The sequence below is a fragment of the Ammospiza caudacuta genome, chromosome 11 (genome assembly GCF_027887145.1).
Source record: "Ammospiza caudacuta isolate bAmmCau1 chromosome 11, bAmmCau1.pri, whole genome shotgun sequence".
Taxonomy (NCBI): Eukaryota; Metazoa; Chordata; class Aves; order Passeriformes; family Passerellidae; genus Ammospiza; species Ammospiza caudacuta.
This window is the reverse complement of record NC_080603.1, coordinates 13,179,901-13,207,289: the sequence shown is the minus strand read 5'-3', so window position 1 is coordinate 13,207,289 and position 27,389 is coordinate 13,179,901. Positions and strand designations below refer to the sequence as shown.

The following is a 27,389-nucleotide window of genomic DNA, read 5'->3' as shown; positions in this document are numbered from 1 at the left end:
ACATTCACAAGATCGCATAAAATGTTAAGAGAACTTGGTACTAAATAAAAGCCATTAAAATATTTATGGTGTTAAGTGCATCTGTCCCATTTGTAATTAGGAGTGAAGTGGCAGTTTCTGAGGTTAGAATCTGCAGCCCAGCAGGTTTAAGAGAGACCTTGTTAGGGACAATAAACCCTGGAGGAGTTAGCACTGTAGGGGCTCTCTTGTGTCAGAAAAACAGAAATAGCATAAAATGCTCACAAGTCACATAACATTTTGGTACTGGAAGGACACATTTTTGTTCCATAGAAGTGTAAAGCAAATTCAAAATAAGATAATCCTCTCTAACACATAATATACACAGCTAAGTAAACTTTCTATACTTGAATATGAAAATTTTTTGTTCCAAATACATTGATGACCATGAGCTTTTTACAGTAGAAGGGAAGTCAAAGCTCTGAATACCTGCAAAAATCTGTTAGATTAAAGCTTTGACCATTCTGTGGTTTTTAAATCCACACTCAGAGCTGCCCACATACTCTTAGCATCCAGGATTTTTCCAGAAACCCTTAAATTATGCAGTTTCCTCCATCACAGGCGACCTACCTCATTTTTTACGACGACCAAAGTGTACCTTCTGATGCAAAGCTCTTGTTCCACTTCAAGCTCTATTTAACTCAATCTCTCCAAAAATAATGATGAATAAACTTCACAGAGAGGTAAACTTAAATAGGGCAATTCCAGGTTCAGTTCCAGGCTCCTGAGAACACTGCATTTAAAGAGTTGTATGAAATCATTCAGCAGGACTTGGTGCTGAGAAATATATTTTTCCTTTCCAAATCTCCTACTGAGAAAGAGGCAGGGTGCAGGGGATTAAAAACACAAAAAACAATACCCACCCTCCCCACTCTTGTTTTTGTTTCCATACTGATTCACAACTCCTTTAGTCTACAACTCTTCCTTCTATTTTCAATTTCCATCCAGATTTTCTCTCCAGTGCTGGGGAACTTCTACAGCAGACATTTCAGTACAAAAGGAAGGAGTTTTCTTTACTGCTGTTCTACAAGCAGCATCATCCCCAGCTGAAAGTAATTACTGGTCAGTGCTAAATGGCATCTGTCCTCAAGGGATCATCTCACCTTCTGCAGGCGGGATGTAAATAAAGCCTTGCAGCTCATTTTGTCTTTGACTAGCTTCTCCTCAGCCTCCCCTGTAACCCTGTGTGTGCTCACCTGGGGGGTGGCAGGGGGAGTGGGGCATGGCAAGAAGGAACCTCAGCTGATTTGGACACACACAGTGGCCATTTTACAGCTTTGAAATTAAAGGTCCTTGCTCCACATTTGAAGCCACTAAAAGTTACCTAGTAAGAATTTACCAGTATAAAAGTTAAACATTTCAGGTTTCTGATTTTTCAAATCAGCTACATGGTAGCTAATTTAAATCTTTATTCATAATTTAAAATGAAGGCTAAGAAACCTTTACTCTGAAGTTCATATGAAGGAAAATGGTAATTTTATCCTGTCCTAATAGTCTGTACACCTCTTTACAGATAATTGCTGTACCCTTTACCTACTCAAGACAAAGAAATAAAAATTAGAAATAGTTCAGTTTAAATAGCTTAACACTAGACTTACTACTCATATACTATTTACATGCTTATTTTGATAGCTGAACCCTTCCAAAAGTTGTGGTTTTTTCTTTCTCCCCTCCTCCCCCCAAGTGACAATCTTTACATGTTTAAATTAAAAAAAAAATACCCAAAAAACAAAAAACACTTGTACAGAATCTAGGGAGAACAGGAGTTTATTGAGTTTTACCTGTCTGAAAAGTGCTGGTGAAAAGTTGCCATTTCATGCTTTGTCTATAGACAAGATAAGTCAAAAGAGAAATTGTTGCAAAAAACAAGCTCATTTGAAAACTGAGTGTTTCTCCAGAACTTCTTACCATTCCTAAGTGAACACAAATGTGAGAAGTTTTTACATGAAGCTAGTCCTTTTCATTGTCAAATGCAACATCTACACTTAAGGTCCCTCACAACTATTAAAATACTTTCAGGCAGTATTAATACACGGAGAAGCAATTAGTCATATCTTCAAGAAGCCAGGTATCCCAGCTCTAAAAGTGCATCATTTAAAACATTAGTAATGGAATATTTTGAAAGAACATCTCATTCAGTATTAATGCATGCCATTATTACAAAAATATTCATTGCCTATTGTAGGAACAACAACCTTTTTTTGTAGACAACAAAAAGCATGCAGAATGGTATCAGATCAATATAAATCTATTTTTAATGAGGTTTAAGACACTGTTCAAGTCCCATTAAGAGCAGCTTCCTTCAACTGTGCATCAGTGTAGGCTTGCACAGCTGTTAAAAGTTTCACTAATGTGGCTTAGACTGGCCCCAAACATAAAGCAGGGCATTAAGACTGGATCTTGAATTTTAGAAATCCTTCATTTAATTTGTTTAAATAAAATATTAAAAACCACTGTAATAATTAGGTATAAAAGTTGTTAAGTAACAAATTTGGGCCTAACTAGTACAACATACAGGTATTTACACAAATGCAGATTTGCTGTGGTCTTTAATATTGGGAAGACATCAAAATGTGAACCATGAGCTCAAGCCCACCCCCCCCAAGACTGAAAGACACAAAAACCTTGGGGAAGAGTAATATAAATTGCATGTCAGCTCAACTGCCCAAGTCAGCCCCATAGCATGGCTCAGCCTGGCTCAGTGAGCAGTCACAAGTGAACCAGTCTGGCTGTGGTCATTTTAGCAGCTGCACTTTAAGTTACATTGCAAGTAACGAGCCCCAAGTCAACAAAGTATTTCTACAAAGCAGGTGATGACACCAATTTTCTAATGGATGATGATGATGAAATACATAGAAAGTTCAAGATGAAAGAGCAGATGAAGACGTGAGATGTTAAAATGATGCGACAAAACAGATATATAAATTAAACATGAATGTTTAATCAAGACAATCCTTTCTTTTTCCTTTTTTTTTCCTTAAACAGAGGTTCTTCCAGAATTTTTTTCATTGGAAAATCAAAGCCTATTCCCACAATAGTGAGGCCACTTCTTTCAAGCAGCTCTGTTGTACAACTGTTACCAGGATCCTAAACTATTTAAATTGTTTTCTATTGATATTTCTGAACTAAAAAGTTTCAAAATATTGTAGATTTTATTTGTGCTCCACATATTACAAGCAATTAACAACACAAAGAAAGGTTCAATTCCTCAGCTAGAACACCAAACTCTATCCCAAGTATTACATGTACACAATACTTGCACAGTGACAAGCACAAGAAAGTACTAGTTGAGCACTTACTTTCAGATATTCATACCAACTCTTAAAATCCACCACTTCAGTTCTCCCATGCCACCCAGTCTACAATTTAAGGCATCTCCACACAGCCATCCATCCACTGACCCACCCACTCCCACACACACGATTTATGTTGGAGGTGTTTACTCTTACAAAGAAATCACTATGTCAATCAGGTACCATTTATTATTTATCCCTCTAACTGTGTCAGCATTGAGATATGACAGTTAAACCAGTGTTAAATCAATACAATATTTACAGAGCACAGCACATTAAGCTTGAGACACTCACTTGGAGGATAAAACCACATTTTAGAGCAGGACAAAGGTCACCATTATTATGTGTTTGAAAACAGCTATTTACAGGTCCCTATGACATAACTATAGTCTGTACACTGTTCCAACAGGGCAGGCAAAAAGCAGGATAGGCATTTATTTTAAGGGAATTTAAACATACAATTTGGAAGCATATTATTATGCTACCCTGAACGCCATGAACCACCTTAACATTCTTCAAGGTGGTCTCATATCCTAGAATGGCATGTCCAGCTGATACAAACAGACAACACAACATTTACTTGGTGGAGAGTGCTTACTCCAGCTATTCAGACATCATGACTTCGAAGGCAATTCGTCCCAGGAACTTGTCACGGTCATCTTGATTTTTTAAGTTAGGTGAGCCGTGGATCTTACACTCAATTGTTATTTCTTCTTTGGTAGCGTTGGGGGCAATGGTTAGCTGAACAGCCACTAGAGGCTGCAAATAGTGAGCCTAGGAAACAGAAAGAGGGGGAAAATGTTTGAGAGATCAGAGTAAGTTGGCATTAAATTAACACTTAATCCATCAGAACAGTTAAGAAAAAGCTAATTAGGAACCCAACTTTTCAAAGTCCAATCTGATTCCAGTAAGAAACTTCATTTTCCCAGGTCAGAAATACCTTCATAGCATTTCTTAACTAATATATTCAACATCATTTGAGTCACAGACAGTATCTTCAAGATGCATATGAATTTCTACTTTTTTTAGTTCCAATTCTTCGAGGAACCTTCAATGACAGAACGTCAGAAATCAGTGTCTTCCACTCTTCTGCTTGTTTTGGGTTTGTTTGGCAGGGTGCATGTAATCTGCTACAGAATGCAACTTTTCTACCAGGGTTTAAAGTGTTGTTTTTTTTTCAAAAGCCTGGCTCAACAAATACTAACAAACCAGCTTCCCTTCTCCCCTATCCCATTTACCTTTTCAGCAACAAACCATTCTGAAAGGTGTTATCTGTTTAAAAGCTTTATACAGAAACCTTTCCTTGAACATCCTGACAGCATCCTTCCTGGTCAGTTATATTTGGTGGACCAATTACAACTTGTGACTACTGTAAAAATTAAAACTTAAGAATGAGAGCAGAATCAATTCCATTCTTTTGCCAACTCAATATTGTACCTCACATCCAATTCAGTAAGAACTTTCATTCTCTTGTGAAGTGCCTATGAATTAAATAAGAGCTTATACCCTGTTAAGGCAGCATTTATGCAATGTTCATGAAGCATTTCCATAATTTATTAATATTTTTAGGTTAGTACTGCTGACTGATGATTATGCAAAATTCTTTTCCAGGTAAACATTCATGTAAGTCAGTGGACTAAATACAACATTACAGTATTGTGTAAGTATAAACCTTGAAATTTAATTGAACAAGTCTGTGTTAAGACTTTTTCCATCCTCATCAACTTAAAAGACTTAAATACATTTCTGTTGGTTTTAGGCTATCTTCTCTACACTAGAGAATACCCAAAGTCTCATTTATGATGATGTCATGGAAGTAGATGTGCTAAAATCTTCAATATTAAGTACTAGTAAGAAACAGACTGAAGTAGCTGCTTTCATTGCATAATGGTTTCACTAGATCAGAAATTTTCCTGTGCTCCCATAAACTTCAGACTGGGAGGGAAGAAATGCAGCTAGGCAAGACTCCCTCAAAACTTCCCAGTTCTAAGGGTGATACCACACTTAGAGTTTTCTAAAACTCAGAACTAAAATTCTGATGTTTCCTCAGGGAGAGAAGTCTTCTCACCATCAAGGTTTTTCCAAAGGGGCACACAAATTTCTATGTTTTGAAAAGAGATGATACCAGAATGGACTTTTACTCAGTATAAAATTTGGAGGAGGAGGGAAGAGAGGCAGCATCCTCATTAACTATGTCAGATCATCTGAAAAAGGGAACATTCCCCAAGGTCAGAGTTGGGCTCGTTGTACTAAGCAGCAAAAGACAAGAACCATCCTGGACCACAAAACTGTAGATATTAATATTTTTCTGGTTGCTACCTGAACAAGAGCAGCAAGTTTGTTCAAATCTTCTTAACTCCTTTACAGAATAAAGTAATTTAACAGTTCCACACTGATATAATATAAAAATTCTGTTGCAGAGCCAAGGAATCTATCCAGACCCTTGAGATGCAAACACTCAAACTTCCCACAACTCTTCTTATTTCTCACTATGCTAATATTAGGAGAATTAGGCCTTACATAAGCAAGAATGCCTAAAACCAAAGCCCCTGTTCCATATGAAAAAGAACATTAAAAATAATAATTAAAAAAGTTTTTTCTAAATAACCTAATTCAAGCAAGGAACAGCACTGTGTTTTGCCTATCATGAGTGTCTTTTCATAATCTTCCATTTTCCATCAGTATAGCAGCAAGATGGGAATTTTGTTAGTAAAGCTCTTCATCCCATCCTTGGTACAAACTGGGTCTTGACATGTCAAGATGCACAGATGCTGTATTTTACATTTCTTAGGGAAGCAGTGCTCTCTTTCCCTATTCTTTCATTCCAAGAACAGGACAGAGTCTGTACCAACTCCAGCTGTTGGAAGCACAGGCAATCTCTCTTTAATTTGCATGCCTAAATGGGGTACCAATTCATAACATAGCAACAAAATGGAAAATACAGAATTACCCAGAAGTAACATGAAAGCACATGTTGGAGGAAAAAAAAGCTCCTTCCACATTAGTAAAAGTCATGGGAGGTTAAAAAAAGTCATGGAACTGCTGCAAGTATAGAATACACTGGAAAAGTAACTGAGAAAGGAGTAATTTGATAAAAAAATAACTTTGGTGTAATTACAACCACTCACCATGGTACACTATGAATCTAATAGATTTATGTTTGAAAAAGTACCTTTATCTTCAATGATGAACAGTGTTTAGTAGACTAAATGACTTGGTCAGTAAGAGGCAATATGATTTTCTGTTTTATAGAACGTACAGATTTTCTGCATACAGTGATCACAAATTGATGCAAGAAAATATTTCAAAAGAAAAACTGGAGTTTTAATTTTACATGTACTGTGTTCATAAAGTAGTGAATTTAGGGTTTTTACAACAATAATTTTAGAAAACCCCAAATGTATCTGCTGCATTGAAGTCCTCCTTTATAAAACAGGGCAAATAGAAAGTATAGCATGCAGAGCCACAAAAAATATAATCAAGAATACCATAAGGGCTTATGAGCTTAACATCCTATACAGAAACACCAAGGATTAACTACTAGAAGTGTATTTAACATGAAGACAGTTTACTTCTCCTGCCTGTCCCTGCAGTCAAAAAGACTCCAAAAGATTTCAATGAGCAAAAAAGAGCAGTGGCTCTCCAGACTGCTGGTGTACAGCCACTCTCCATGAGGACAATGCCCAGTTTGTTCATGGCTGCCAAAGCACGTCTCAGTCTCTCTGAGCGCCGTGCAACGTCTGCATCTGCAATATTCCTTAGCAGCACCTCATTACAAAGTTCAAACTTCAGAATTAATCTGCTACTAGCAACTGGAAATGCACACAGAAACAGAACACAAAGTGAAGACCATCATTAAGGGATACTTACATGCAAGTTTTTCCCATAGTACGGGAAGTACATCAAGTCCATTGCGCCATTACGAGGAAAATAATTTATGCTAACCATGCCTTCTTCCTGTAATTGCAGACAGCAAGGAAAGCAGAAATTAACATTTGCTTGCATAAAAATGAACACAAAATTAAAATGATAATCCAATGATGAACTGCAAGAAACCTAAAAAAAGGCAACTGACTTACAAACTCAAAATAATTCAAACCAGATTTCTTTTGGCTAACAGTCACATGCTGCACACATCTGCTGCGTTAAGGATGAGCAGTACTTAAATTAGCAGTCGAGTCAAAGACAGCCTGCCTTCACACTTATGAGTCAAAGAAATGGGGAAGGGGGTATGTTCATTGTAACGAGTAATTTAACAACCCAACCCCCCATATAGAGTTTAAATCCCAAGTATCTCCAAGCAAGCCTGGGTATTTTTGGTCAATCGTGCTGTTTAAAGCCAGGTTTTTAAACCTCTGAAGCTTGTAATGATACAAGCCTTCACAGAGAACCACAGACACCTCTCTGCAACAGTGCCATTCCTAACATGAGGTACCCTCTATCCTTCAAGTACAGGCCAGATATGAAGAAACCCAAATTGTTAAATGGTGATGCTGCCGGAGTTGTATCACCACCTCAGAGGAACAATGTATACAGATGCAGGCCTTATCACTCCACTGGCCCCTGCAACCTAAAATCCTGGAATAAGAATAAGCTACCTACAAAGCTGCTGCCTAATTTCTGACTAAGGAGTCAGTCAACCCATAAAATATACAAAATATGTCTGTATGATGGAGCTGTCCAGACACAGGTTATCAGTATAGCAATACACAAACACCTCTCCCTATACACAACATTCTTCAAGACTCTATATCCTGGCAGAATAACAAGCTGCTCCAAGTTTACACCACTAGGAAATGCCCACATCTGTAACCTTCTGTAATAAATTAATTTATTACCATAACCAAGAGAAATGTCATTAAAACAACCACCCCAAAATGCTAAATGCAAGTTCAGAACATCACTATTTGTTCCATGTAATTCACAAGTTCAAAATTAATTAGCAAGTTTCATTGTTGTTTCTCTATTACCATATACAACAGCTGTAATTTTAAACAGATCCCTACAGAATTCAGAAGACAACTGCAGTAAGATCAAAACATATTTAAGAACAAGCCACAGCTCAAGGTTACCTTCTTTTCACCTCCTCAAAACAGCATACAGTAGTTTTTTGGGATATAGCCACATTCTCATTCCTTTGCAGTCTAAATTACTGCAATCATCAATATAAATTTATTAAGTACTTTGGACCTTGAGCTTGTGTATAACTATTAAGAAGGAATATGTTGATTTTCACCATTATTGTTTATTTTATTTAAAGCTCATGCAGCTGAAAATACTTACTTTTCAAATATATTGCTGAAATAATGGTTAAATAATCAGCATATGGAATAACATAGGCAAAGTAAGCAGGAGTAGTGCTTTCTGGAGCAGCTGGGTACAAGGCATGCATGCAGTCATCACTATACATTAAATCTATGCATTAGGCTCTCAGTGCAGTAGCAGGGAGCTTCTGGGACATGCAGCTGCCTATCTAATGCAACTGCTGGGGGGGTTCCAGATAGTCCTGAATAAACAATCCTAATTAATATCCCTACACAATTAAATAAAAGCAAAAAACTAAAAAACACCTAAATAAGCTGTATTTACTGAAGAACTTCAAGAATCTGTCCATTAGTGAGTGTCACTTTTTCTGCTTATCATGTAGTTTCCATGAAGAGCTGGTGACAGTCAGCAAATCTAAAAATTGGACAACGTAGCTGGACAGACAGATTTCCATCTCTAACTGGGTCTTAATTAAGACTAGTTTAGAAAGAAGAGTTTACCAGATGTTGAAATAATATGCTAAAGAAATAATGTAAGAAAGACCCAAGGAAATAATTTAGGAAGGAATGATCTATAATGACTTGAGAAGAAGAAATGGAGAAGATAAAGAGCAGTATTCATTAGCAGAAACTGTAAAACAACAGATTTCTATCACAAAAAAGATAACTCAGATCCTGAGTATGCTGACAAAAGCAAGGCACACAGAATGTCATTCATACAGCCATTCTTCATTCTTGTCAACCACAAAGTGATACCTCACATGAAGTCAAGATGGTCAATAAAGAGCAGAAAAAGATGTATTTTGGAATTAAGGCTTTTCTTTTCTCTAGTTAAAAAAAAAAAACAAAACAAAACAAAAAAAACCCCATGAAATTTACCAGTTTTCAGTAAAGGCTATTTTAACTTGAAATAAATACTGCAAGATGTTCTAGCACTTGTGAAACTGCACAACTCTGGCCCCAAACTAAAGACCTAAAATGCTGATCTTCTTGGAGGCAGAATCTTTTTGTTGATTTGTTTCTCTTTCTGGGGATTCTCAACACTGCAGCAGATTAGTTCCTACAGGGGGCAGGAGGAAGAACCAGCTGCAATGAGTGTCTGACACTGCAAACACTCACATCCCTCATCTACAGAAGTTACAGTGATGACAGCTTCAACTACATGAGGGTACAGGGGGAAGCATCCCCCAGCTATAAGTGTGCTGACTCTGAAATTTTTCCATTAAAAAAACCCCACCATATAAAAAGTGCAGGAAGAATAAAGAAGATTCACCTCACAGAAGAATACCTGAATAACACAAATTTCACACTGAAAAACTTAAAATGATGTTTCAGGTGGCCAAAACTGGCAGGATGTGCAGACTGAAGCTACTGAACAAATTTTGTATTTGAGAGACTTGTAAAAGCAAAAAAACCATCTAAAAGTCAGATGGTGTGTTTGTTACGTCCAGGCAGACACTTCTCCAAATGGCTCTCAGCATATGTAGGATTGATGCACAGAAGTTCCATCTGAGCATCAAGAAGAACCTTTTTCCTGGGCAGTAACTGGGCACTGGAATACACTGCCCAGAGAGTGTGTGGAGTCTCCCTCACTGGAGATATTCCAGAACTGTCTGGCTACAACTCTGTGCCATGGGTTCTAGGATAAACTTTCTTTGAGCAGGAAGGTGGGACCAGATGACTACTGTGGTCCCATCCAACCTTATCCACTCTGTGACTCTTAATTGTAAGAAATATTTAAAAACAAAGATGAAAGGGAGATAAAAAGCAGCGAGCAGTAAATCTACAGGACCAATTCCAACTGGTACCTAAGCTTTCCTAAGCAAGTAAATTATTATGAGCTAGGGTGAGAATAGGCTAACAAAAATAGATGCATTCAAAGTAGCAAAACCTGACAAATACTTCCCTGGAAGTCACTAAAGAACTACTAAGATGAATAATTGTAAAAATCATACCCATCACACTTGTGTAGATGACAAAAATTTTAAGAGGATGCAGTAGCAGAACTTGGTACTTAAGAGAAAGATGATGCAAGAAAACACACACAAATCACTCCTGTTTATCCCAAAGGGTAAAAAAACCAGCAAAAAATGCCACCATGATCAACCAAGTTGTTATTAAGGTTACTGTTTTGCTAGTGAAACCAGTTAAGAGGGTAAGAAGTATCTGTTTAGTATAGTTTTTACTACTGTCTCATAGAGCATCCACAGACAAAAGTTGAAGAAATACATCGTAAAATAGGACTGCCATCCATCAATATTTTGTAAATCACTTGAACATTAGTACTCAACACTTCACAAGGCATTTCTGGTGGAAATGGAGATGACTGCTCTGAATCCTATTCCATGTTTCAGTAAGGACTTGAGAGGCAAACCCAAGTTCATTCATTGATGGCACCAAGCTAAGTAGTGCAAAACACTTCAAAGAACTTGATCCCATTAAAATGACCACAAAAAATGACAGAGGAGGGCCAAAAACAGCCCTATGAAATTCAAAGCTGTGAACTATGAGAAATCACATCTATAAATACAGACTGGGAAATAACCAGAAGAATGATTTAAATAGTAAAACAATTAAAGACTAGTGTATTACAAACAGCAAATTCACCTTGCTTTCAATGTGATCACAAAGGGAGAAATGCTGCCACTAACAATACCTCAGCTAGAGGCAAACTTCTATCTAGTTTGGAATATCACATTGCAAAAAATTATACATTAGACAAGTCAAAAGAATACTAGTAGAAGGAGCTTAATTCCTTTATTCTGTTCAACAGAACATGGGGTTTGTGAATGGAAGCAAATTAGTCTCAAGTAGGAGGAAGAATCACCTTTGTTTGCTATGGGCTGTCCTGGAGAGACCAAAACTTTCAAAGACCCAACAAAAATAAAGTATTAAAATCTGTGCCTACCACAGGTATCTAGGATCAAGGCAGAAACCCTTACAAGTGTTTGTCTCATTAACTACTAATATTTCCCAGCCTACACTTTACAAGTCACCAGAAGCTAAAAGCCAGGACTCTGCCCCTTGCTCAAGCTACAAACTTACCAACTCTTTCACTGCTCCCCAAGAAGTCTAGGAAAAACACCCATAAGTCAAAGTAATTATTATAATTGCAATAAAACATTCAGTGTAAATCCATTGGTACATAACAAATATGCAAAGATTAGCTGTTATTATAAGTAGTTGATACTTCACTTGAAGGCAACTTTTACTTGAGTGGTAACATTAGTTTTCACACACAGTTGTCTTACCCATCATTTATAAAATTGTCTAAGGTGCACTTGCAGCATGGAGAAAAAATAAAAATAGAGGTTATGAAATGGGAAAACAAAAATATAACTCACAATAAATAAATAAACAAGACCACAAATACACATGTATGCATTTTCCTCAAATCTAAACCAAATCAGGTAGTTCAAACATCTAAGGATGAAAGAAGAACCAAAGAATGTTTCTATAGGTACACTGAGGAAATTAAAGACACTAAAACTAAATGAGACATACAGTAAGATGAAAAACACAAACAAAAGCACAAAATCTCTAAGAAGGGAAGAGTGAAATAAACTACTTCATTATTCATCATAATCACAAGGAAAATCAACAACACATTTATTTCTTACATTCTGAACTGACCTTAGGGTTACACTGTATATGTGGCTCTCCTTCAGGCTTTAATCCAATTATCTAAAGGAGACAAAGGTAAAATATTTACAGATCTTTTCCCCACTTTCAATTTTTACAGACTGAAATTGAACTTTTCCCTCACTAAATATGAGTTCATACAGGGAATAAGTGTATCTAGTGTAATTTTCATCTGAACACAATTTTAAACTAGGACTAAGATTTAAAGCATTGTTAAATTAAATAGCTTACTCAACTCAAAATAATTACAGAAGGAACAGAAAGTACTGTTTTCTTATTTTACATTTAGCATGTAATTTTAATGGCTCAAACCAATTAGCAATTCAAGTAACAGGTACATCATTCACCAATCAGTAACAGGACATCACTGAAAAGTCAAATACATTGTAGTTTTCCTCACCTTTCATAGTTTAAGAGTTACAGAATGCACTAGATTAGAGTTATTACATTAGAGATCTGGAACACAGACATGAAGTACAACACTTTGCAGAGTGGTCTAGAATCTGTTTCACAGAACAGTTAAGGGGGGGGGCAAAGCAAAGAACAATATACTTCTGAAAACAAGATTCAGATATTTTGGTTCAAGTTATCTAAGCCAATACTGGTAAGTATTAGAATGCTTAAAAAGCTTACTCTCTGGAATTGCTTAATGTTTCAGTAAATTACACTATTAAAGAAATGCAAATATCTTGAGTAGCAAACTGAACACATATTTCAGTCCTTTCCACAGTAATCTTTTCATACAGCAGTAGCTGGGAGCACTTGTACTAAGAGCTAGAAGATAAGCAGGCACTTACTCTATTCATTTTCACAAGCACGCAGGGAGTTCCTTTAGAGTAGCCAAAATTGGCATCCTCCTTGCCAGAGCAGGGTCCCAGGTCAGAGAGGTTGAAGCGACAAGCCTTTTTAACAGCAGCCTCGCTCTGGTCAAAGATCTTTCCCCGGGTACAGTCTATGTTCTGGGACTGCTTGGAATCATTATATGCTATCAAAGAAAAACAGCTTGTAAATCAATGGTATAAAGCACATAACCAGCCAAAGCCTGCAGATGCCTATATAAATAATTATCCTGTTACTTCCCTAAGAGTTTCCTCAAAGAAGTATTTTCAGAGCACTGTATCTTACATCCATCTTAACAAACACTTTTTCAAAGCCTACAGACAAGTAGCAGTTTACTTGAATAAAAGAGTATTATAGAAGAATGAACGCTTTCCTGCTTTTAAAATTGTAACAATAATCACAACTTCATAAATTTCTGTACATAAACTAACTACATATGCTAAGCCAATAATGTATTGATTGTTTGTATCTGGAAACTCAATCAGTTTTCCCTTCGCACATGTTTCTTTTACAAACAAACAGGAAACTTGAAAGTATTCCAATAATTAATATTAAATTGCCTCTACAATTACATCAGCTTGTATAATTTATGTTATACTAACATCTCAAGTTGTTTCTCACTTTCTTGTGTTTCTGAAGTGCACAGAGCATACTGTCACAAGTGTGAAATGACTCCCATTTAAGACACTTTGTGGTTTCTTCTCCTCCCTTACACTGCAGCTCCCAGCTAATAAGGTAAAATGGAGAAAGGGAAAGTTCATCCTGATGCAAAACCACAGAAGTGCAGGAGAGGCAGGTAGTCATGAAATGCAGCATTGCTCTCAGGAACCCCTGGCAGAGCTCTGAAAGAAAAGCCTACTCACAGAAGCTTTTAGTAGGCACCAAAACTGAATATGGAGAGATTCAAGCATAGCTGGAGCTAACAAAGCAACTCATGCACACAGGTGAGATTTCACAGCACCTTCCTCATTCTGACTTACAACTTCTGAGGGGTTAAACTTATTAATATTTTAAATTGATTTCCATGTTATTAGAATAAGTGTACATGTAGGCACACATGTAAAATAATGTATGACAAACCAGTGATTTTTCCACCCTTCAGATTTGCCCTGTATTAGCTTTTCTTCATGTTCTAAATTCAGTGTTTTAATATTTCTGTGTGTAAATACTGTGTATCAGAGTGAAAAAATCAATAAATTTCAATTAATTTAATCTTTGTGTGCCTCATTTTCCAAAGAGACACCTAAGTTCTTCAGACTAAAGTACTCTCACCCAGTTACCAAATCATTTAGATTGAGACTAATCAGATAACACAGGTCTTGTATGTTATTTTAAATTAAATTATTTTGGCATATGTAATTTCTACATCTTACAGTATTTTTAAATAACCACATCACCCAAAACTCTCCATTATGTACTGCACTGTTTCTCATGCTCACTGTCCAATATAGACATTTTACTCACCATTTTCTGTAAAATAGAGACTTTTATAACACACATATCTACAGTAACCCTGAACTTGTAACCCTGAACTTGCTTTAGTAAGTTGGCATTGGCAATTAGTAGCTAAAAGCAAGAAATGAAATAATGTACTCAAGATTAAGACCCCTAAATTACTTGGGCAATTGTAAGTAACTTACATTCAAGGAAGTTCTGAAGTGTAGTAACATATTCTGCATATGATTGGCTGTCACTCTTATTGAAGTGAAATTCCAATGCAGTGTCTGGCTTTGGTGAAATCATAAGTCCTTAAAAAGAAAAAGTTTAAGTTAGGAACTAAGCAACTTATCTTTCCTTCACCACTCTAACCCTTACTCAAGCATCCATAAATTGGAAAATGTCTATTATCTGTAAAGAAACATTAATGTTACCCCTATATTCTACAGTAATGGAAGGTACTTTGTGTTTGAAGCCAGCAATCAAAATCAGCATTACATTAATTAACATTTAAATCCAACCCAATGTACAACTGCAATTCACAAACCAAACCAAGTGATTAGGAAAAGCAAAATCAGCAGTTTAATCACTTTCAATCAAAGATTTTTATTGATCCACTTTCCACACTCAGCAAGTTAAGCTTTAAAAATAACTGAAAAAATACCCAAAAGCACACCCACAAAACCTTCACTTTAAGCAACAGTCCAAAGCTTTAGGCAATACACAGTGAAGCTATGATGGTATTATTCTCACAGAAACCCAGGAAAAAAAAATAAAATTGGATTATACATAAAGGCGGCTTGAAAGTTACCCCAGTCAAAACAGACAAGTCAAATTAGTATTCAGTCTTCTCCTCCATCTGCTCTAACAAAGCTGAGGTGCCACCTGTCCCAGGGAGGACAGGAGACACCTTACAGAGCCCCAGGGCACGGCTCAGCCCATGCTCCAGAGCTGCCCCTCAGTGTCCTGGGGGAGCTCCAGCTCCTCCTGCTGCCTCTGGGGGCTCTGGGCAGCAACCAGAGCTGCAGGAGATACCAGCCCATGGATCACCAAAGGCTGGACCCAGCCCCAGCTGGAGGATGGGCAAGGCACACAGGGAGTGAGGTGAGCATGGCCCTCTCAAGAGCTGAGCTGCCCCTGCTTCCCAGAAAGCTGCAGAGCTCAATCTCAGGGATTTCTGTGGAGCAGGTGAAAGCAAAAGGGACACTGAGCAGGCAATCACACAGGTACCTGATGGCAACACCCCTTCGCCCACAACAAAAAAAAATAAAAAACAGGACATCTTCATAAAAAATGAACATCTAAGAAAGTAAGATAAAGTTAGGCTACTGTAGTTAACCATCACAGTAAGGTTCAGAAAAGTATACCAAGAGCGTTTTTCAGCAGCCCAGGTCTATTAAGGATTTACCTATGGAAATGGCCAAGCTTCTCATCCAAAGGCAGAAACTATTTACAAATACTTGCAACTTGCAAATAATAAACATCTATACTAGAAACTCATCACCAACAAATATTCTTCAGCTTTAAAAAAAACCCAGGTACAAGTTAATGTATTTTATTCCAGGTCTTTTATAGGATTCCAAATAAATCAAAAATCCTCTTTTTTGCAATAACAGCAGTTAAATTATTTCCATGGAAGCCATCAAGTAAAGGCCTTAATGACTAACAGTCCCTATTTTGACTGCAGACAACTCTGCATCATTACAGTAATTTTCTGGCCTTCACAGTGAACTGGGATTCAACAAAATAAAAGGCAATTAGTAGCAGGGCTGAAAAATCACTGGAGGGGTTTTACACATTAGGAGCTTTCAGCGGATAAGAATTTATTATCTACAAAACTATAATGTAAATGAAGGATTTAAATGGTATTTTTCAAAAGGTATATGACACAATAACTAAACTAGTCATCAATGAAGGAAAAAATAATTTGAAGAGATTTACTGCTTCAGGGGAATGTCAGAAACATCCCATGAAGAGGGGACTGCTCCACTTCCAGTGGATTACATTCTGCCTAAAAACTATGGTATAAATTCTACAGAAGAAGCTATTTTAAGGACTGATGCATAGACTGTGAGAAATGCAGGATTTGAGCACTTCTAGAGGAACAGAATTAACAGCCTCAGCACAGGATCACATCTAGGATTGTAGAAGAGATTACATTATTTTACAATTCCAGGAGGGATTTAACAAAAGAGGTTTTAAAATCATCTGGATTTGATTTATACTATTATATCCCAGTGTACAAAGCAATTCAGGTATCAATTATAAAATAAATCAATTGTGAGATTTCCAAGTACATTTAATGTAAGAGGAGAACCTTTGACCTACGGCATCCAGGTTTTGTGTGTAGATTTTAGGTTTTTTAAAAGAATTTAAGTTTACAGCCAGGAACATTACATGTCTCACTGCAAATGAAAAACAACAGAGTTAAGGAGAAACATTAAAACAGAAACAAGCAACTTGATTAACTTTAATGTATGAGTTACTAAAGACATGGTTAATAAAGATATTTAATTCAGAAATGTTACAGGAATTCTTCAATTAAAAACCTAATGCAGCATATACTTTTAAAAACAAACATCCCTTCAAAGCCAAGGAAAATTAATATCCTGAACTACATGAGAGAAGAAATGTCACTCAAGCCCAGCATTAAGCTACCCACAGCTTCATCCACTACAATGCTTCTGACTGCCACAACAGACACAATGGAAATGGGGAGAAATGGTCAACTAAGCCACCTCTTTCTTCCCTCCTTTATTTTTCTTCTAGTTTTTTTTTTTTTAATAATTCTTTCGAGCATCTAGCCCATTCTTAGCTTGAAAACACAGCAGAAATCCTCAAAATCCCTGACAATATGACACTTGTTAGAGAAGCCAGAACACTACACCAAAACAAATTTTGTTCATACTGGCCCAACTGCAGCTTGCTCTACAAAGATCACTGCACCATCTTAAGTGTGGATACAGCTGCAAGGTGATGTTCCATTTTAAGAGTTTTACATTCAACAAAAGGAAAACAGTATTTTAAAAAATAACATCGTCTTACTTCCCTCCATATATTATTATATTGGTGAAGACAACCACCTTATTATTCATTCTTATTTGCACAAGGTTTTTTTAACATACAATTAGTTCCTTGAAGCAGACCACAGTGAGGCAGGAGGGCAGCACATAAAGGAAGCAGGACAGCACTTTCAGTGTTACATGGACTTAGCGTCATCATAAACAGGGCCCTTACTCCAGTGGATCCCTATCCCTACAATCCCTAAAATCCACAGACTTTCCATGTCAGTTGGGAACTATCTAATGCTGTAATAAAAACTCTGCAAAGGCCTCTATCCCACAGCCCTTACATGCTCTTGAGCAGATCACACCCACAGTAGAGCTTTCCTGTACCTTCTGCAAAGTATCAAACACTAATCAAGGTGGCCTTCCACCTGATCCAAGAGAACTGGTTTCAAGTAGCTTTATAGCAATTTGATTAAATTATAAACCAACTTCTACATCAGCATGCTGTGTGGATCTGCAGGCAAAATTGTGGTCTACATGACAAATTCAACTGACAGGAGCTTAAAGGAAAAACCAGCAAAATTTAGCAAAAAAACCCACACAAAAAGGTATTGCCTGAATTTGTGCTATAAACATAGAACTTGCCTTACACCGAGTTGTACCTTTGCAACCTGCAAGTAACTGAATAATGATGATTTCCCATAAGAGGTTAATTACTTCAAAAGAGCTCTCAATGAAACTCAGTTGTTAAAGCAGGCAGAGTTAATGAAGAAATAAATACAGCGTTACCTGGACTAGAAATGCGGTCCCGGTACTTGGGTATATCATTGCTCAGGGTCTGAAGCATAACCCACAGGGTGAATGTGAACAGGGCTGCTAGGAAGCCATAGAATACCAGATAGAATAGCAAGATCAATCCTGTAAAGGAAAAGATAAAATTACAATTTTTGTTTCATCTAATTCCATTACCTATTTTGAAAATCAGAAATGGGAAATTAGCAATACAATGTTTGTAGTCATAAATATGCCCCTAGCATACACATGTAATGCACAGTGCACAATAATGCAAACAAAGAGGTTTTCTTAATACTTTCTGATTCTTAAAGCTTATAGACCATTTTGGCATCTCTGTTTTTAAGAGAGAAGCATTAAAAACCACTCTTCAGGCTATACAGGAAAGCTAGCAAAAATTACTAAGCAGTGCATTACAAAAAAATAAACTGTCACTTGTTTACTAGAATTTTAGCTTTGTATCTGGTTCTTGGGAAGATAAAAGAACTGAGGGAAAGATAAAATTATTACACTGGATCCAGACCAGGGAGGAAGCCATTGTTGCGTTTAATAACATAGTTGATATTTGAGGGAACTCCACACAAGAGCAGCTCTTCACAAACGTCCAGTTACAAGATACTTTCTCAGGGTGAAAGTGCTTTTTGCCACATGTGTTTGAAAACAAACTAAACCTTCTCTCCAGATTTATCCAGCCTAACACACACACACACACCTGCTTTACCAATCTACCCCAGAGACACAGCAAATTCACCAAATTCACCAAATACACAGATTATTACCAGCTTCAACTTGTTTCACTAACTGAGCACTCAATACCAACCTAAATAAATGTGTGGGATTCTGTTTTAAGACAAGCTTAAGGACATATGCAGAGAATTTGTCAAAAAGAATGGGAGCTATTAAAAGTACTGAGGGGACTGGATGCTTGGACTGAGAGCCATCTTTAAAACCATTCTAATTCAAAAACATAACCAAATGTTAACACAAATTCAACTGTTATTGGATATTCTAGCCATAAGGGCACTCTCAGGAGCCAGATATGCAACTTGGGTATGAAGAAATGTACTTCAAAACCATTATGCAACATCCTACCACTGACAATTGACAGAACCAAGTGCAGAACTTTCTAACCTTTCACAGAAAAGAGCAAAAGTAAACACAACTGTACCCCAGTGCTATGTACTGTCCACTGGAATAAGACAGAAGGAAGCCTAAGCCCTGGCTCCTGTCCCACAAATCATGCTTGCATTTTGCACTGAAATAGTCTCTAGTATAGTATGGTACCCAGAAACCCATGACTGCTAAAAATCCAAGCACCCATTTAACTTTTCCCAAAAGAATTCTGTGTACATCTATTAAAATAATGACATGGTTTCCAAATTCTTTAAGTAAAGTTCTCAACAGCAACCAGCTGAATGTCAGTGGATTCTCCATTTGGTCTTAGTTTTCTATCTGACACATTGATGAAGATACCTACCAATCTGCAATGACCCGAAAATGATCAGCTATTTAAAACACTTGAAAGCACCAAGATGTAGGATTCTATGCAGCAATTAGAAGTAGCAAAGTATGCAAACACAAAAACAAGACTACTCTATAATGAACAAGACAGCTGGACATCTATTGTGAATGATTGCTAAGGTTATTTAGAAGCTATTTAGCTGCTAAAATGAGAACATAAAACCAAACAAATTCTAGTCAACAAAGCCATTACAGGAGTTGTATCTGTATTTGGCACAGCAGCAATGGGTTTTACCTAAAAGCTTGTAATTGCCTTAACTGGATTTAAAGCAGAATGAGGATCTTCTGATTAATATCCACCGTGTTCTGGGTGTTATAAAATCAACCAAACAAAAAAGCTTCCTTACAAAACCTCTGGTCAGCTCTCATCTTGATCCATACAAGTTAATCAACTAGTGGATACTTCCCTCAAACTCCCTAGACAGTACACTTTCCATCAAGTGACCGAGATGTTCACCAAACAGTCCCAATGGAACAGAAGAATTTGACATGTAAGACAAGCAGCTGCTGTGGCAAGTAGAGTAAAATTAAGAAAACCAGGGAAGTTATTTCAGAATACACTCGTATTTAATTTCTAAAACAATATGCCAAACTTCATTGGAAAAGGAAAAAATTGATGAGCATAACATGGGCACTCAGAGCAGCATGGAGTGCAGCTCCAAGCAGACACGGCCCTAGGAAGAGCCCTGCTTTGGGCCAGCAGCACCACATGCCCTGCACTCCTGACCCTGAAGGGCAGTGCCACAGGGGCAGCTCTCCCTCAGGGGTGCCAGGTGTCCCACCCAGCTGCACAGCCCCTCACCCCAGCAGGGCTGGCAGAGCTGGGACCCCTCTCAGCCTGGAGGGAGCACCAGGACAGGGCTAACAGGGGTCCCCACTCCATGATGGAGACTGCAGTGACAGCAGCACCTCCCCCAGCCCCACTCCTCCAGCAGCAGCCCAGCCACCAGGGATGGGCAGCAGAGCTCGGCTGGAAAGGCTGTTTGTATTCACAGCCCTGAAGCTCCAACAGCCTCCCCCAGCCCAACAAAGTTTAATCTTTATTTTAATACAGCTTGTAAATTCTTTGCAGAACGCTGACCACTCAACTGACCCATTTATGTTACTTTGCCACATTAAAAAGAGGGAAAAAACAAACAACAAAAATCCCCTCTGCAACTTCCAACCGCTCCAAACTGAGTAAGCTGCTCTTTGTGAGCCTATTAGTACTAATTATCCTTAGCTAATCACAGTGAGCAAGCCATAACCTGTCAAGAAACTCTGCCAAAATAACTTCACATCACACTGGATTTCTTGTCAGGAAACAAGATGTACCCAAGTAACAGTGAAAAGCTATCTTCCATATTTCCTCCTAACAAAGTCCAGCTTCCACAGCTAACATGCAACCCAATTCAACTGTTGTACAACATCTCATACACCAAAACGATAACACAAGAAAAACTCAAACCCAAAATTCTGCATTACAGTTTACCTAGTTGTTTTAGTTTGCTTTTCTTTTTGCAGGGCATCACAGCACCAAAACCACTTCTTCACATCCTAACCACATCAACAAGCAAGTCAAATCTGGAAGACTTCAATTTCTGAACCAACATGTTCATACTGTCATTAGCTGGAATTCATTTGCAGGAATCAAAACACTTCTCCACTGTGAAAATTAGAATTTCTGACTCTGGTGAATGCAAGTTATCACATATCTGGCCATCACTTCCATGGAATACAAGCTTTCCAAACTTTACATGGCAAAAGCAATGAAAACTCAGGCATACACCAGACTGACAAATCTACCTGTACGTAATGCTTAGTTAGATATACAAAGGTATCAATACAAACACTCCCACAAACAGGGTAGCAACTATACAACATTACTTGCAACAACAAAAATGAAATTGTTTTTATAGTTTGTTGGATTCCATGCTGCACTGATCCTATCACCTGCATGACTGTCCTTCAGAATCTTTAACAAATGGGATTTAAACACTCGAGTGATCTTCCTACAGACTGATACCAGGAACATCAAGGAGTTTTAGTCAACCTGCAAAAGATTTCCTTACTTTAACCTATCTATCCACATTAAATAATCACTAACCATGTTTCAATCTTTTTTCTTGGACACTCAAGAAATACTGCTTTCCAGATTTGGATGACAGCAGAAGGAGGAAGAAAAAGATGAGTTAGAAATACAACCTCAGTCCCATGTTATATTTTATGTTACAATAAGCCAGGGCTCCACGCAGAAAATGACTAAACCTCAGGAGACAACAAAAACTGTCAAGTGCAACACTTGCAAAGAATCCAAAAAGCCAGGGTCTAATGCCATGATTAAGAATTTAGAACATCCCACCATCACCATAAAATACACTCACTGTACTACTAGAGCATACTGCTATCTGTTACAAGACAAAGCAAGATGCCTTTTTTCAGAGTGCTCTGAGCCAAGGAAAATAAAATGCTCTACTGCAATGGCAGACATTGATGCTAGAATGTTTAATATTACACTACTCATAAAGAAAGCTAAATGACAATAAATCTCTGCTCAAAACACCAATAAAGAAGACAGAATAACCATGTCAGAAAAGCAGTTAAAAGTCTGACAGCACTTTTTTTGTCTTCACTGAATTCCAACCAGTGAAGACAAAAAAAGAAGCAAAGCAGGATCCTTTGTCATGGTGGCCAACAAGAGTGTGTTTCCATTGACATGGTGGAAAGCTTTCCCAGAAATGAGGTGTTGGGTTTGGTTGGTGGGTCTTTGTTTGTTTGTAGTTATAACCATGTGTCTGTGCCCCAAAAAATACAACTAAGCATTCAAAAGAAAATTCAGTAGGGCCTAATTTCTGTGCACTTCAAGGCAATGCCACCTCTACCTCGAACACCCTGACACAACCAGGCTTACAGAAAGGCTTAAATACCTTGACATGACATCTAGTGTGACCAGAGATGAAGTACTGCTACAGCCTATATTGCCCCTCTTTTTTGGCACAAATTATTTTTTTATTAAGCTTATGTGAATAGAATTAACTCGTAAGAATAGAATTAACCTCGTAAGACAGTGCACACACCAGAGTATGCAGTGAGCATCTCAACACAAGCCGTTCATGCTGACCTCACTCCATCCCCGCAGCACCTCGCCCTTACAGGCAGAGACTGAGGCTGATCCTCCTTTCACTCGCAGAAGGCCCCACCCAGCAGCCGCCGAGCGCTCCTCGCTCTGCCCCACCTGATTAAACGCTGCGGGCAGCCCAGACCCACCCTGTGCCCATCACCTCTTCGAGGACTATCGGCGCCCCTCAGCCTTGCTGCTGAGAACAGCACAGCCTCAATCAGCAGTTTTTCCCAGTAGTTTCTGTCTCTTTTAATACAACAAATGACTATGCTAAGTAATTAAAAATAGAAGAGTTTGGGGGAGAGTGTGTGTAGGTTTGGGTATCAACTTGTGAAAGATTCAAACTGAAGTACCCCTCAAGTCTGAAAAAAATAAGGTGAAAATCCAGTTTTCTTCTGCAGGAGACATCCAGTTTTCACCAAGGTGTAAAAAGCAACTCTTTACCAAACTCTAAATTGCAACCTCTGTTACATGACAAATGACTACATAATCACTTGTGTCTGGTCTTTTCACTAACGCTGAACTGGAAATGGCAGATAGAGGAGTACTCCAATGCCACAGCATTGGCATTCACAGAGAATCACTGCCCTGCAGTTACCATTTACATAAGCCCCCCAGACTATGTCAGACTAGGCAAAACATGCACATACTGTGAATAATTACTTAAAAGGCTTCTCTACTGCTTCTGTCTCATTTCTGTGAGGAAGCTGTCTTGAGACAAGAGAAATACGCACAGAAGAACCAGAGCCAGCTGAATTCTCATCGTGCTGTCCCTGGAGACAGGACAACCCAGCAGGCTGGCAACCAGAGCTCCCCTCCCCTGTGTCCTCGCCTTTCAGCCCAGAAACCAGCAACAGAAAAGCAACTGTAAGTCGGTGAGAGAGCTCTAAGCTCACACCTCGACTGCAGGAGCAGGAGACCTAACCCTGCATATTCTTCTGTGCCAACAGAGCCACCCACTTAGTGTCCTGCCATCAAAAAGTTAAACTAAACAGAAAGCCACACACCACGCCCCAAAATAGTCAGATTATAATTAAATTAAATAAGCACAGTATATTAATCATGGAATGCCAAAACAAACGAAACACTGAAAATATGGTGATTCTGAACATTCACTTCCTAATGCCCAGACTGAGGAAATGGTATACAGTAGTAACCACATGCCAATCACCTAAACTACTAAATAAGTAGTTATTATAACTATTATTAGTTATAATTTTTCTTCTTAAGGAAGTAAAATTATTCAAACTGTCTGTAGATACTTTCTCAAGCAACTGTGGAAACTCAGTTACCAACTAAGTCATCTCAACTTCAAATGTTATCTATTGGCCTTGGTCTAACATGAACTAGTAACATCCTAGGTGACTAATCCCACTAGACAGGTTTAAACAGAGAAGATGGTTTCATCTTCCACTTCAAAAAAGAAAAAAACAACCAAAAAACTTGCAAGCTATTTCTAACATATCTACAGTCTGTGCAGCTGAGACTCATGACACAGCCAGACTTCTGCAATCCACACACCCAGCCCACGCACTTGAGGAAACCTGCCTGTACAGAAAGATCACTAGACAACAGCATAGTGGAAATTTCCTATCCTTTGCTATTCAACTGGCAGAGTGGCTGCAAGCTCTTATTTCCATCTGAATGGAGGGGAACTCCTGTCAGAGCTCGGGCCCTCTCCTGACAGACAGAAGACACTGGCACGGCAGAGAAAGCACACCCCAAGCACTGTCCGCCTAAAGCTCCTCCTCGCTATTTCAACATCAGCGTTCATTGAGATCGTGTCAAGGCCAAGGATGTATTGGCCTGTTCCTTCACACCACGCTGAGAGCCTTGTTGGTTTTGTAAGCACAACTATTAAGTATCCCAACTACATCCAAGTTTTGGGAGGAGACGCAGCATTTTCTGAAGTCAGTAAATATGTCCCATGAGGGCAGAAGAAACATACTAATATTAAGCATTTGTACAACTGTTTAATATGAGAAAACACACTCGGAAAATCAAAATATTTTTACTGGAAGAAACCAGATTACGATAACATGCTTTCCAGCTCAGAAGAAAGCAATAGGATGACTACCTGAAAATAGGAAAATAAACACTGCCTTCACAGGCTTTAATGGAGAGCCTTCATTTAAAGCTTCCTTTAAGAAAATAAAAGGCCCAGAAGACCTACGCTGGAACAAATTTAGCACGATGACGCACAACCACACACAACGATCACTTTCTGGAATTGGGGCTCATGAACTTTTGGGGAGGGGGGCTGGGGATTTTCCTTTCCTCTCCCGAAGCGCGGCTCCAAGCACACGGGCAATCCGCGCTCATTCATTCCGGGTTCCGTGCGCCGCGGGAGCGCGGGGGGGCCTCGGGCACGGCCGGCGCGGGGGAGCTGCCCCGGCACGCGCAGGCTGCGGGCGGCGCGGGCGATGCCGCGGGCGGGGCCGGCCCGCACCTCGCGGCGGAAACCCGTCACGGCCGCACCGCGGCGGCCCCCGGGGCGCCCCCGGCAGAGCAGGCGGGAGAGGAGCCCACGGGCCCGCACCGGTTGCGGGGCGGGCGCTGAGTCATCTCGGGACGCGCCCCGGGAACTCCCCCTTCCCCCGACCCCCACCCCCGCTGTCACGGACGGAGCTATTTTTAGACCGGCGGTTGTAACGGGCACCGGGGTGCGTGCGCCGCCGCGACCGCGCGGGGCCGCCTCACCTGGTGCGCGCCGGCCCCGCATCCCCGCGGGGAGCCTGCCGCATCCCGTCCCCTCAGCCCGGCGGGGGCCCTCCAGCCCATCCCCGCGGGGGGCCCTCCCGCATCCCGTCCCCGCATCCCCGCGGGGGCCCTCCCGCATCCCGCCCCCGCACCCCCACCTCCCGCGCTCGGCCCCGCTCCCCGCCGCCCCTCGGCTTCGCCTCACCCCGCCCTCGTCCCCCGCGGCAGCCCTTACCCCAGCTCTTCGCCGTGCGCCCCAGGAACTCGCCGCTGTTGGGGTTGTAGATGAACTGCCGCCACTCGGCCATGCTCTGGCGGAAGGGCTTCGTCGTTTCCTTAGCCATGGCGAGGCGAGGAGCGGCTGCGTCGCGCACTCCGGCGGCAGACCCTCCCCGGCAAAGAAAGCCACAGGCAGCGCCCGCTCCCAACCGCTAAGTAACTGCGGCCGCGGCGCCCGGCGGGAGAGCGGGCGGGGGCCGGGCACGCCGGGACCTTCCCCAATCCCGCCCTCCTTCCCTCTTCGCGCCCCCGCGCCGGGCGGGCCCCGCCGCGCTCCGCCCACACGCGCTCCCCGCTGCCGCGCGCGCGCGCCCCCTGCCGGCCAGCGCCGCCCTGCTGCGGGCACGCGGCCCGGCCTGGCGGAGCGGCGGCGCCGAGCGCGGGCAGAGCGCGGGGCCCGCCAGGCCCGGCCCGGCCCGGCCCCGCTCCCCGGCACCACCGGGCGCCTCCCAGCCCGGCTCCGGGCACCCGTGACCCCGCATGTGCCCGGCCGTGCAGCGCGGGGATGTTGCGCGGCGGGGCGGGCCCTGATGCACAACCATCTTAGAGAGGTGCCGGGGGCGGAAGGGCTCGCAAGTGTAACCCGCATCTCGGCGCTCTCCGCGATCCTGCACCGCCCTGAACACGAATGTGCCGAGATGCTACAGAAGGGCTGATGGAAAGGTGACTCCTGGAGCATAGCGGCTCCAAAGCTCCGTTGCTGTGGCGCTGCTGATGGTCCGTGTGAGGACGCACCCCCTCTCCCATCCCCCGGCTGGCAGCACAGCAGCAGCCTCCATTTACTGTGGCACGGATCAGGAGGCGGAATTCTCTTTCCCCAGTACGGAGCGGAGCAGCCGCAGCCCCCGCGCACCCCCAGCCCCAGTGTGCTCTCCCTCAGAGCTCTCAGCCAGCGGCGGTAATGGCATTAACTGGCGACTTCGCAAAACTCACGTGTGACAGGACAGCTCCTACATCAAAGCAGTTCTTAAAAATAGCAAGAGACCAAACCCGAGTGAAAAAGCTACACCAGACTACGTCTTAAAATTTTAACACACAATTTAAGAGATGTCTTATGAGCAATTACATATTTATCAGCATGATTAGTTCAAATCATTACAATGATTGCAATATTGCCAGAAAGCAGTAAACATAAAGAATAAAATAGAATAAACCTATTTGCCTCTTGAACGTCTGATTCCAATAGTCTCTACTGTTACAGTACATCAACTAAATCATTCTGTTGGCTGTAGAACAACAACAGAAAATAACGTATCACTCACTAATTGCTCCTTGTCACACTGCTCAGCTAATACATTCCATTTCAGGCCAGAAATAAGCCATCTCCATTTTTATTCTTCTTTTAAATGTCACCAAGCAAAAGACTGACTGTCATTCCATTTTAACATCTGCTTTGCTGAACTATTTTTCCCAGTTTATTTAAAGAGGTATCCTACACTATTAGGGAATAACATGCCAGCAAAATGCACCTATATCAATCTTTTTGGACTGGGCA

The 27,389-nt window shown here is 40.3% G+C and overlaps 1 protein-coding gene across 1 annotated transcript; it reads right to left on the bottom strand.

Annotated features, from left to right (window-relative positions):
• Positions 1 to 1,769: 1,769 nt before the first annotated feature.
• ATP1B3 (ATPase Na+/K+ transporting subunit beta 3) lies at positions 1,770 to 26,114 on the bottom strand. Its single transcript, XM_058812018.1, has 7 exons — positions 25,851 to 26,114; positions 18,292 to 18,420; positions 14,698 to 14,805; positions 13,015 to 13,202; positions 12,209 to 12,259; positions 7,182 to 7,268; positions 1,770 to 4,085 (listed from the first exon to the last, which is right to left on the bottom strand). The coding sequence occupies exons 1-7, from the start codon at positions 25,957 to 25,959 to the stop codon at positions 3,915 to 3,917; spliced, it is 843 nt and encodes a 280-aa protein (XP_058668001.1). The 5' UTR covers positions 25,960 to 26,114; the 3' UTR covers positions 1,770 to 3,914.
• Positions 26,115 to 27,389: the final 1,275 nt, after the last annotated feature.